At 40.6% G+C, this 12082-nt stretch overlaps 1 protein-coding gene across 3 annotated transcripts in view; it reads right to left on the bottom strand.

Annotated features, from left to right (window-relative positions):
• The window catches only part of fam189a1 (family with sequence similarity 189 member A1), a 78119-nt gene that overhangs the window by 40592 nt on the left and 25445 nt on the right, over positions 1 to 12082 (bottom strand). For all 3 annotated transcript variants that reach the window (XM_031846056.1, XM_031846057.1, XM_031846059.1), the window contains exon 2: positions 3943 to 3999. In XM_031846056.1, coding sequence (XP_031701916.1) covers positions 3943 to 3999 — 57 coding nt within the window. The remainder of the gene's footprint in view (positions 1 to 3942; positions 4000 to 12082) is intronic.

Below are 12082 nucleotides of genomic sequence, written 5' to 3'. Positions count from 1 at the left end.
GTTTGAGAAGCTTGTTTATTGTGGAGAAGAGAGCCTTTGGGTTAGAAGAGCCAGACTGTATGAGGTGTGAGTAGATGAGAGCGTCTTTGTATTGTTGAAGGTAGTCGGAGAGGGCTTGGAGATGGACTGTTAAACCGGTTTTCTTGCAGAGTCTTTCAAGCTGGCGCTTTCGAGATTTCATCTGGTGGAGTTCAGGAGTGTACCAGGGAGCCGAGTGTGTGAATGAGACAGTTTTGGTTTTGATGGGAGCCAGTTGATCAAGACAGGAGGAGAGTGTGTCATTGTAGTAGTTTACAAGATCGGAGGGATTATCAGACAGCGGGGCAGGGGAGGCAGACATGGTACTGGCAAGAGAGGCTGAAAGAGTTGTGGGGGAGATAGATTTGAGATTTCTGAAGGATATGGTGCGCTTCGTTCTTGGCATGGGGATAGGGATGTCAATGTCCATGGTGATAGCCAGGTGGTCAGAGATGTTGAGGTTGAGGCTGGAGAGTTGCGGTATTGTGAGACCAGTGGTGCAGACCAGATCCAGGATGTGACCTCGGCTGTGGGTGGGGAAGTTGATATGTTGTGTGAAGTTGAAGCATTGTAGTAGTTCCAGGAATTCTGTCGTAGATGTACAGTCAGTGTTATCAATGTGGATGTTAAAATCACCTAGGAGGAGAATGGAAGGTGAGATGGCAAATAGCTGAGTCAAAAAATCTGAAAAGTCAGAGAGAAAGGAGGGATTTGGCTTGGGGGGATGGTAGATTACAGCAGTAACCAAAGGAGTGGGACCAGAGAGTTTGAAGGCAAGGTGTTCAAAAGAATGAACGGCAGGAATGGGAATGGTGGTTGTTTTAATGTCCTTCCTGTAAACAGCAGCAACACCACCTCCCCACCCCTCAGGACGAGGTTGTTGGTATGGTATGTGTATTTTTGAACAGCAGACAGAACCAAGCAAAATGTTTCCCCCTGCTTCCAGTCTTAACGCTAAGCTAAGGTAATTGCCTCTTGGTACTATCTCCTCATGTAATGCTCGGCTTGAGAGGGAACAAATTGTACAAAAGCAACGAAAATCAAGAAGATGATGTTCTGCTACGGCTGGAGCTTCATTGGAGTTGCAGATGTTAAAATATAATTAACTGTAAATTAAACACATTTAGAAGTATGTAGAGACATTTGCTGTGTGCACTGTACATATTTGCACTTCAATATAGCAATCTCAAAGATTTTCATTGAATTAAATGTCTGTTCAGTCAGTGTCTATCGCCAAAGGATGTAAGACAATGGTGATTGAGCCTATGGGCCACTGCTGAAATACTCTACACTGCAGACCATCTCTGTCTTCTTTCCCAGCAGGGCAAACAAGGACTTAATGCCCTCTAACTGTCTATGTCTTTCTGTCTCTCTCTAAACACATAATCCATCACAGTCACAAACAGCAGCAGACTGCAGGTAGTCTTGTCTTTCTTCTGCCTCAGAGTGATATGGGGTAAACCTGCCACGGCATTAATGCAGCACACTCGACTGGCTAGGAAAATACAAGATAAGGTAGAAGAGTAGGATTTCCTCCAAACATGGACACAGTGTATATCTTCTCATTCCACAGAGAAAAATATAGCAATTTATCTTTGATATGGAGTTTACAAGGAAAGTTTGGGGGATTTCATATTCAACACATCTTCTCTCCCCACAACAGTGCACCTGTTTTTCCCACTCTGGCATAAAAGCATCCAGTCTACAACCATCAAAACATTGCACTCAGTGTCATATGCTGACTGCAATGTGTCAAAACCAAAATCCTATCTCGCATTTTTTATTTATAACTCATATCAGTATAACAGAAATCTCAGAGTGTTGTGGACACTTTTGAATATACTAAAATACTGACAGTATTTATTTCAATATTTTATACCAATTTTTTTAGAACTGCAACGAAAGATTATTAATGTTATTTGATGAATCAATTAATCCTTCTGTCTATAAAATGGCATAAAACAATAAAACATGCACATCCAAACATAAGAAAATAGAAAATAATAGAAATCCCACTCTCACACCTGTCCTTTCACTATGAAGATACAGTAGCAGGTTAGCTTAGCTTAGCATAAGGACTGGAGTCTTGTCGTTTCTGTAAAGTTCTGTAACCTTTGGACAGATTTAGGCTCGCTGTTTTCTCCCTGTTTCCAGTCATTTTGCTGAGCTAACTGGCTGGCTCTGAATACGCTATGATGTAATGGACAGATAGGAGAGTGGTATCAATATTCTTATCTAACTCTGTGCAAGGAAGCGAATGAACATAATACAAAAAGCAAAATCCTCTGTCAACTGACTAGTTGAGTAATTAACTTATTCTGTTAGCACTACATTTGTTAATAAAGTAAACTCCTAAACTGCCCAGATGGTAGGACTAGCCCCTAGCCCTTGTTTTTATCATTCAATACTTTGATCTTGAATAAGTCAGCAAAGAAAACCAAGTCTGTAACGCACATGCTCAAACGGTTTGGAGAAACTCCAGCTATTACGAATCACGATGCAGAGCATGGCCTCCCACAGTTGGCTGGTGGGTTGGTGCAGGATTGCCAGGCCTGAAAGCATCCAGCCGGTGTATTAGTCACCTGCCTGTCAGTGCTGGGTCTAGGCCAGAAATGGAGAAGCTTGACTGTCAGCACTGAACATTACATGCTACAGTCACAAAAACTACAAAAGATATTACCTTTTAGACCCCTCTTCAGACAGGAAGCAGTGGCTACCGACTGACATCTCTGTATTCTAGCAGGCACACACTATTCTGGTAAATTACTCGTGCTTTTTAAAGAAAGAGAGGTAAGAGGATTTAACTATTTTACAGTGCACACTGTGTGACCAATTTCTGCTCACACCTCCAATGATAGGATCTTTCCTTTGATCCACAAGAGCAGAAATGATTCCGATCCCTTTCTCTGTTGTAACATCACACAAAGGCAAAGACAGGGAGGGGGAGGGGAATAGAAATGTGAAGGGATGCAGAAATGTGTAGCAGGCAAGCAAGGTGATAAAACTAAAGGGATCGAGTCAAGTGAGATGCAGTGAGAGGGGAGGGGTAGAACCATGATGTGGCGAAGCAGTAGAAATAAGATGAGATTATTTATGGCATTAAGAGAGCATGAAATAGAATCAGGAAGGGGCTTGTTTGTGCTGCACCCAAATCCTGATCTTTAAAGGACAAAAGGACTGAAAGATATGCAGTCATAGAGAGATCATCTTCAGTCACAAGTAAACCACATTGCCCCTCTATCTCTCTTTGTAGTTCAAAGGAGGGGAAAAGTATGATTTATGCTATACATCACAAATGCAGGCTTTCTAAGAGGTTTCTTAAGCTAGTTGAGAGTAGATCCTAGATGTCTGCAAAGCAGAGACGGAGCTGAACAGACATCTTCAGAGACATGTCTGATGAAAATACACACGCTTAAGCAACATGTATGATTCAAAATAGGCTATTATTTGCATTTGATTTGACCATTTGACAGGACGTTACAAAACGTTTTTGCCGTTGTTGTTTTTTTTATCAGGTGTACAAACAACAGCGGTCACTTTCCATACAGCTTCACTGTCTTAATTTTGTACTGAGTTATTAATGGTATGTGATTTACAGCAGCAGCCGGTATAGGGAGGAGTTTAATATAATATCTAAACTGTCAGTGAGCAAAAACAATATGCATATATTTATACATTATACAGATAATGAATTTAAAAATGACTTAATGGTCTTTGACCAATTTCACCTGTTAATTGGCACTGGATACCTTAAGGAATTTGAGGGAGTATGAGGGCCTAGCAAAATAATTGTGTGTTATTGCTCACAGCCAGCGAAAAAACGTTTGATGTCCCGTACAACGTCACATCTCCCTCTTGAGTATCATTACTTTGTTCCAAGTTGTCAGATTAGCAGCTGAGCGTGGGCGTTCAAAGGACACTCACCACAAGAGAGAGCGGCCTCTTCCATGACACCACTCCAATCAGTCCAGAGAGCAGCACCTGGGAGAGAAGACCCAAAAACAGATGCTGTAAGAGGTGATTGATACAGACAAGTATACGAAAAAACAAAGATGGATATGTCTGAAGAGAAATTCCTATCAATAATGATAACATTGCAATCAACAAGATAATTACGGAGATCTTGGAAATGAGTTTGATGGTGCAAGAACAATGAGCAGTCAGGTGATCTTACAGGTTCCAAATCTTTTGTGCTAGCAGCTCGGGATGCTAATGTCGGTCCACCAGTTTGGTCTGAATCGATTGCCATTAAATTTGGTATCATGACATTCACCATTCCCAGAAAATGTGCGCTACTGACTTTGGTGATTCCCTGATTTTTCATCTAGCACCAGCATCTGGTCAAAATTACACTTTGCCCAACACTGCACCATTCCCATCACCCTTAGCTGAACTTTGTCTTTACTGGTAATTAGCAACGGTTAGCATGCTAACACAATAAACTAAGATTGTTGAACACAGTAAACAAAGTTAACTTCTGCATGTTAGCATTGTCAGTGTAAGCAGTCGGTATGCTACGTTAGCATTTAGCTCAAAGCAATGCCGTGCTAAAGTACAGCCTTCGAACAGCTGCTACAATGGCTGTAGACTCTTAAGCCTAATTTGTATTTCTTACGGAAAAAGCTGATTTGTGGAGCTTGTAGACAAACGCAGAGACGCACAAATCCTAAATAATGTGACTACGCGCCAGGCAATGCAGAACTTTGATTTGCTTAATATTTCCAAGCACAGGAGCTCCTCCTCATCATTCAACTCTTCCATATTTACTTTCCAGCCATGAAGGTGTGTTGAGCCAAACTTATATGCAACTATTGTATCGCGCCTATCAAATAATTTAAAGACCATTTGATGAAGGATTTAAAAACCAGGGAACCAAATCAAAAAGGAGAAATTACAAGCCACGCACAATTCGCCGCAGTACTATGCATGGCTGGAGTGCGCAAGAGGGTGCCCACACAGGACGCATAGGCGCACAGCCATAGGAGAATAAATCAGGCACTAGACTTGTTTATCTTTCTCTAATGAAGAGAGAGAGCAGACAGTACAGTTGAAACATCAGAACTATTGAAGAAAATCCCTTCCCTTCCCATCACCTCAACTCCCTCTTTTGTAAAAGTAAACAAAGACACATGGCAAAATTATTACCCAACTGTCTGTTGTAAACATCCTTCACAGTTTAAATACCAACTTCCTGGCTTTGACATACTATACTCTCTGTAGATGAGCATGTACAAGGTTGAAGGTGAACAAAAAGTTAAATGAGGGATTATTACTAACATTTCAGGTGCCATCACTTTCTGTTTTACCTCCAAATGAAGTGTTTTGAAGAATCTGTTGGCTGCTTATAGCCTGTGTGATCGTCTGAGCACTTGTTTCTTGCTCCCTCAGACCTAACTATTGTGCTGTGACCATGTTCTCATTTACTTTTGGTAAGTTCAATGTTATTAAAGCAACTAAAATCAAAATTGTCCTATAAAAATCAGGGCTAAAGAAAACTGAACGCAGTGAGCTCTTCTAAGACTGTAATGTGCCTAAGTGCCAAGTTACATCTTTTCACAGTTGGTTAGCTGTTCTAAAGTGTATCCAGCTTCTTACAAGTGTGATTCACGCCTCACACAACTTGATACTCCATACAGGAAACTGTGCACGTACTTCTCATTTCATTTAACTGTCAGGGGCTAACATTATCATATAGGCTGCTAAAAGTACACAGTTTAGTTCCAGTGTTGACATATGTCATTTATTTGTGATACACATCACAGCTCAGACTAATAGGCTTCTTTAGTCACAATCTGAACAGGAAGATGAGTTCAGGACTCACCTCCCATATGATTTGTTAGTTACGGGAAAATGTATTCATTTAGGAAGTCTCACTGAGATCAATAGTCCTGTTACAAGATAGACTTGAAAACAATCTCCATTCTCCACAAGACATCACACCAGGACAATGCAGTCACTCAAAGCAATCATCTCAGAAACACATTAAAACAGTCACAAATATCAGTTAATTAAAACCCTGAGAGGAATTCATGTCTCCAGCTTCAGTTTGTTTTGCAGTTCATCTCAGTCGAACGGTGGAAATCCAGTTCAGAGTTGGTATGACGAACTTTTATAGCTAACATGTCCAGTGACCTGGTGTCATGTTGGTTACTTTCTATCTAACCAAATTCTGAAGTTTGTCTAATCGTACAATAAGAGAAACACACTTAAATAATTCCTGTTCGTTTAATGTCCTGCCAATAAAATTGACATGCAAAAGACAACATTGAAAAAGCCCTGTAGCAAAGCGTATTGATACAGAAGGCAGCAAAGGAGGAAGTCAGGTGTCGTTACTATAGAGTGGCAAAGTCCACAGAGGAGGTGGATGGTGACAGATGGTGACCGCTGTTAGTTTCCAATCGACAGTCAACGTGGGTTTCTGTTGACCGTGACGACAATCGTCCCCTAACCTCAACCAAGAGGTTGTTATTGTAACCATGATGACAAGAGATCCCTTACTAACCCTGATTTCCCCCTCAACCTATAACCAAGTCCTTTCTTGTCCCTAAATCTAACCAACCCGTACCTATAGCACAGTGGCATAATAACACTGATTTATCTTCCAGCAGTGATGTGTAACGGTTTTGAGAGCCACAGACAAACGATGCTGTCCTGCTGATGAGGGCGTCAGATCAGAATGGCATGGACAAACGGTGTATTTTGTCCTTTAAGTCGGAGGACTTCTTGTGTTATTACCATGGTGACTTCATCAGGCTGTCTCTCAGGACTTATTGACGCTCCAGGTTTTTCCATTAGCACTGATTTGCTTTTAGATTTTGTGCTCCATCTACCTGGAACCAGTTACCCTTCAGCTTGATGCGCTGGCTGAAATGAAACAATTCGAGCTATCTGGACTCATCTTGTTGTGATGTCTGAGCTTCCCTCTGATACGTAATACTCCCATGTTGTTATTGAGCTGTCCGTTTGATTTAGACCGTCTGTTTGTCTTTTATAACTTCGTCACACTAAACAGCAGATGCTTTTTTAAACGAGATGCCTGATTTAATTAAATTTAGATTAAAAAGAACAACATATTGATTTTCTCAGCACGCTTCACTCTGGGCGTGGTGTTGCATTTTTACAGTGCCTGCTTCTCTAGGTGTGGATTTGCGTATCATCGAAATGTGTGTGAACAAAGGGTACTTATAGCCTCCAGCGCTCTATTCCTCCATGGTCTCTCTGTGCCTTTCACCCTTCTTCACCCTCCATTTAACGCCAACATGCTCTCCCCATTCCCCCACCGAGCTCTCCTCCTTCCCTTCAATTTTCTTGATATCTGCTCTCTCTCTCTTCCAGTTTTGCCATCTTTTCCTTGCCAATTTCTGCCTGTATTACACTCCATCTCTGTATTTCTTGCTCCCGCTCGGCGCCCACTCAATGACGGTGTATTTCTGCACTTACACACTCACTATCCAGACTTCTCACTTCTATTTCCCTCTCCATCTTGTTCCACTCTCTAGTCAATCTTCCACTTCTTCGCTCACCTTGATACCCACAGGACCTGGCGAATGGGGTGTCAATATTTCCTGTGAGCAAACACACACATTTTTAGGACACTTTCGGGGGCATTACATAAACATACATTCATTTCCTGGAGACTTAACCTAACCACTGCTTGCCTGACCCTAACCCTTACCCAAACCTTAATCAGCAGTTTCCATGTCGGGGACATGACTTCTGTCCCCAGTTAACTGGTCTTTAGTCGAAAACGTGTCCTCGGAACTATTAAAAAAAACATCAAAGCCATACATGTGTCTAGATTTAATGATAATAGAAAGATAAAATTGATACAAACGTATAATTTAATTACAAAAATGTGGTTGATAAGTGTATAAAATAAGTTCCCCTCCCTGATTTTAGATTACAGGGTGAGACCATATTCTTTCATTTTCATATGTTCATAGTTGCAGTCAAATCCACAGTCATGCTTAGATAGCAGAATAAAGCCCGTAACCCCCTAATGTCTGGTTGTGTTGCAACTGCCAGAGACAATTTGTGTCTATTCAGGCTGGTGTGCCAGTGTCTGCTGTCTCTTATTATGCTAGGTCTATTTTTGTCAAAGAACTACTTTTTCCTTTGTTTTTTTATTTTAAACACATCTCCTCCAAAGTCTGTGAAGAGAAGGAGTGCTACAGTTTTCCTTTTGCTAAATATACACTATTTAGGAAATGTAGATACAAAATAAGGATTGCAAAACAAGCATAGAACAGCCACAAAGTGGAAATGCTGCTGCCTACATGCAGGTATAAACTGCAGCATCCAGTAGGAAACAGAGGCCTGTTACTGAAGGTATTCACCCTCTCCATGCAATGCGACAAGTTCAGAAATGTTGTGTCACCATTACAAGCCTCTCTCTCTCTCTCTCTCTCTCTCTCGGCTTTGTGCTGTTCCTGACAGCAGAGAGAAAATGCATTCAACATTGCACAACCAAGGTTGAACTGAGCTCCTATCACATTGCAGTTTCTCATTACTTATCCAACTATTTCTGTCTCAGCAGAGATTTCCATAATTATGCAACTTGAGGTTGCTCAACTTATATTATTCCTTTTAGGAATTCAGAAGGAATACCTCAAGTGAAAGAGTGTGGCAAGCCCAAAGGGATTATTTCTTGTCCGCTACATCTCACTCTTTTATTCTGTTTTTAACATCATGACTCTTATCGCATTGATGTAGAGGCATGGAGCAGATGATGTGCCCTCTTTTGTGAGTAAGAGCAAAGAAACAGATTTAACATTGAAGCGCACTGTTCCTTCAGCCATGTTGTCATTTGTTGGAGATATCAAGGGTGCTATCTTACCTACAGCACGCACACACACACACTGATGGTTGAATGATTACCAAGGCAGCAGAGACTAAATGTAACTGAAATGTGGGGAGGCTCTTTCTCTCTTTGTCTTACTCTGAGTTGTGTTTTTCTCATGCCATCCTTTTCTGTCCCTCTCCAGTGCGCCCATATATACAGTGTGAAGGACTGTGTGTGTGCCTGTGTGCACATGAGTTTCTGTGGTTTGAGGGGAGAGACAATGTGAGAGCAGGAACCATGTGATAACTTTGCTGGTTGTCAGTCACTGGAGGCTTTTCCCCTTGGCTGCTCCCAGAACAGGATTAACATGAAATACTTAGCAGCATTAGTCACTGAAACCTGGGCAGCACACACCCACTAACATACTGAAAAAATGCTGAAACATCTTTCAAAGTGTTCGCATATTTCCTGTTCTGTCGTAACTTTATAAACTTTTCACAAGACATTCACTGACTGATTAAAAACAGAAACAGGAGTAACAGGGCAACAAATTATGCATTCACAAGTCTGTACGTAAGCAGTACTTTTTTTAAAGATAATATAGTAGAAGCACTTCCATAAATTGTTTTGAGCCTGGAAATTTAAGTTGCCAAATCATGAAACATGAAAAAATGGTTTAGCAATAAATAAAAATAAATCTGGAAGAAATGAAAGTTTGGTTGGATCTGATATATTTTAAGGAATATCTTGAACTAACTAATATTTTCTAACAGAGGGTTTTATGTAAATAATAATTGTATAATAATAATAATAATAATAATAATAAAAAAAAGTGAACACTGAGAAATGTGTTCAGGAACATCAAGCTTTAATTTCAGAGTTGGATAACATTTAAAGACATTTAATCTTTGATGGAAGTTAGTCAGCGGAGCAGGATGTTCACATCATTTAGCATATCAGCTTAAGTGACACATAGATGGAGGAAACAACTTAAAAATGACAGGCGATTTGATAAAGTGAGCATAAAAAACAGAATTATCTTTAACTGCAGCGCTTCTGGACTAATATGAAACTATTAGGATGCTCTCTGTGTATCTATGACTCTGTACTTGAACTGATTCATTCCAGAAAAAAAGGCACGTGAGCCTTGTTGGATTCCTGATGGGAGAAACCCAGTAAGTGATCATGAGGCTGTGCAAAGTTCAGTCACACACACACATTCACAACCCAGTAAACAACGCCAGTATCAACACCTGCAGTACAGTACGTTATTTTCTGTCCCTGACACAGAGTTTCATTTGGGGTAATGATTAGTGTTGTTAGGTGCACTAATAAAATGCAAAAGTAGGACTTAGGAAACTTCTGTTTGAATTAAAGTTATCTGGTGATTCTGGAGACTTTGGTGACCGTTACTTGTGCAGTGCACCGCAGTGGTTTATAATCAAGTATGGCATGACGGATGAGGATTACCACCTCAAAGTCCCCCCTTAAGAAAATGTTTAGGTCTCTTGAGTGATAACAGATTATGAGATTGACCACCCGTTGGTAAGTGGCGATAAAGCAGTGAGCTGAGCGGGTAAACAAAGCTCTCACTGTCCTCTTCAGGCTGTGTACCAAGCCAAAGATTTGGCGTACTAACTGAAAGAATGAGCTGCGTTTGTGTTTGGTCTTAGTTTAGAGTAAGGAGCTCAGTGACTGAGAAGATCGATATCGAAGGACTTCTCTTTAACTTCTCTTTAACTTTGAGAGGAGTCAGTTAAGGTGGCTGAGACACCTTAAGTCCAGTAAAGTCCTCTTAAAGATACAGCTGCTGTTTCTTTTTATCTCTAATTGCCTTTCCTCATTTTGTTAAGGCGGCTTCCTGGACACCTCTTTGAATATGTCCTCGGCACTACTGACTAGGAGGAGACTCCGGGGCAGATTCAAGACACAGTGAAAGGTCTGCATCTGGTGAGCTCTTAGGAAACCCCCTGAGGAGCTTCATGGGGAGAAAGACACTTGGGCCTCTCTGCTCTGCCTTGTTGTAAGAACCTGAACTTGATAATGATTAGAGAAAAGTTCAGATCTTTTCTATTTGTTACATATTTTCAATCACATTTGGTGGAAATTTACATTATCGACTACAGGCAAAAAGTTTCTTCATGATAAATAGGTTCTTCACCATTTGTTCTGTAGAAATTATTTTCTCTTTCAAATAAACATTGTCTCTGTAGTTTACACTTTTGGCAATTATACAGTTCACTAATTGGCAGTAGAGTCAGTCATTAGTGCTGACATCTCCAAATTGCTGACTTGTTTGAATAAACTGATTATTTTGTCTTCATTCCCTTTTTCTGTTTTCTCAAGTAATAAAGTACTGATCATATACGTAAAAGTGCTGCTCACTGTGTATTTGTTATTCCATACACTGTTTTTCTTTATACACAAATGACATAGAGAAACTTAATTCAGCCCAACTGCTATAGTATGCCAACAAATACAGCAGTAATTGGTTTACTGCAAGAAGGAGATAAAAACAGTGAGTTGAAGTATATCCAATTAGAAGAGCCAGTTGGCATTTCATAATTAACTCCTGTAGTCCTAATTTGGTTAAAGTCCACTCCGTGCAGGTAGTAGACTATTTTAACAGTCTTCCAGATATGCAGACATGCAATATATGTCAGGTAGAGAACAGACAACATGGAGACCTCTGTTAACAATACATTTTTATTCTATAATTGTTTCTAACCTTTTGTTTAAATCATTTTCACATCTCATTACGTGTCCTTTCTTCTGAAAAATCAATTTTCAAGTGGGTGAATAAACAACCTCTTCCTGCTAATATCCAAAGTGAAGACTTCCATAATAACCATACGAGAGTGCAGGTGTTTGTGACTCCATACTACCGATGAGAAAAGAAAGATTATGCGAGTGCTGAAACTGCTACGGATTTTACCTAAAGCCCGGTCTTGACCCATTCTTATTCATTTATGCAGGGCGCCAATCAAAGAAGCCATTACTGGGAGTGAGGGTTTAGAAAGCAGGAACGTTTCTCAAACATCATCATTGCCAAAATGGATGGAGCCAGTGCGGTTGCCCTGGTAACCGCGAACTGGCCATTTGCCAGGATCCATAATGATTTCCCATCAGCTGCTGCTCTGAGAGGGGCAGGGACCCTCGCTGGTTCAGACAGACTGACTGCACATGAATCTCCACGCATCACACACACACACACACACACACACACACACACACACACACACTTTCACAGATATGTTATACAAGCTCACATTCTGTAGAAAC

This window comes from Anarrhichthys ocellatus, unplaced genomic scaffold, assembly GCF_004355925.1.
Source record: "Anarrhichthys ocellatus isolate YVR2014 unplaced genomic scaffold, GSC_Weel_1.0 scaffold6, whole genome shotgun sequence".
NCBI lineage: Eukaryota > Metazoa > Chordata > Actinopteri > Perciformes > Anarhichadidae > Anarrhichthys > Anarrhichthys ocellatus.
Note: the sequence above shows the minus strand (reverse complement) of the source record. Positions and strands in the feature narration are given on the sequence as shown.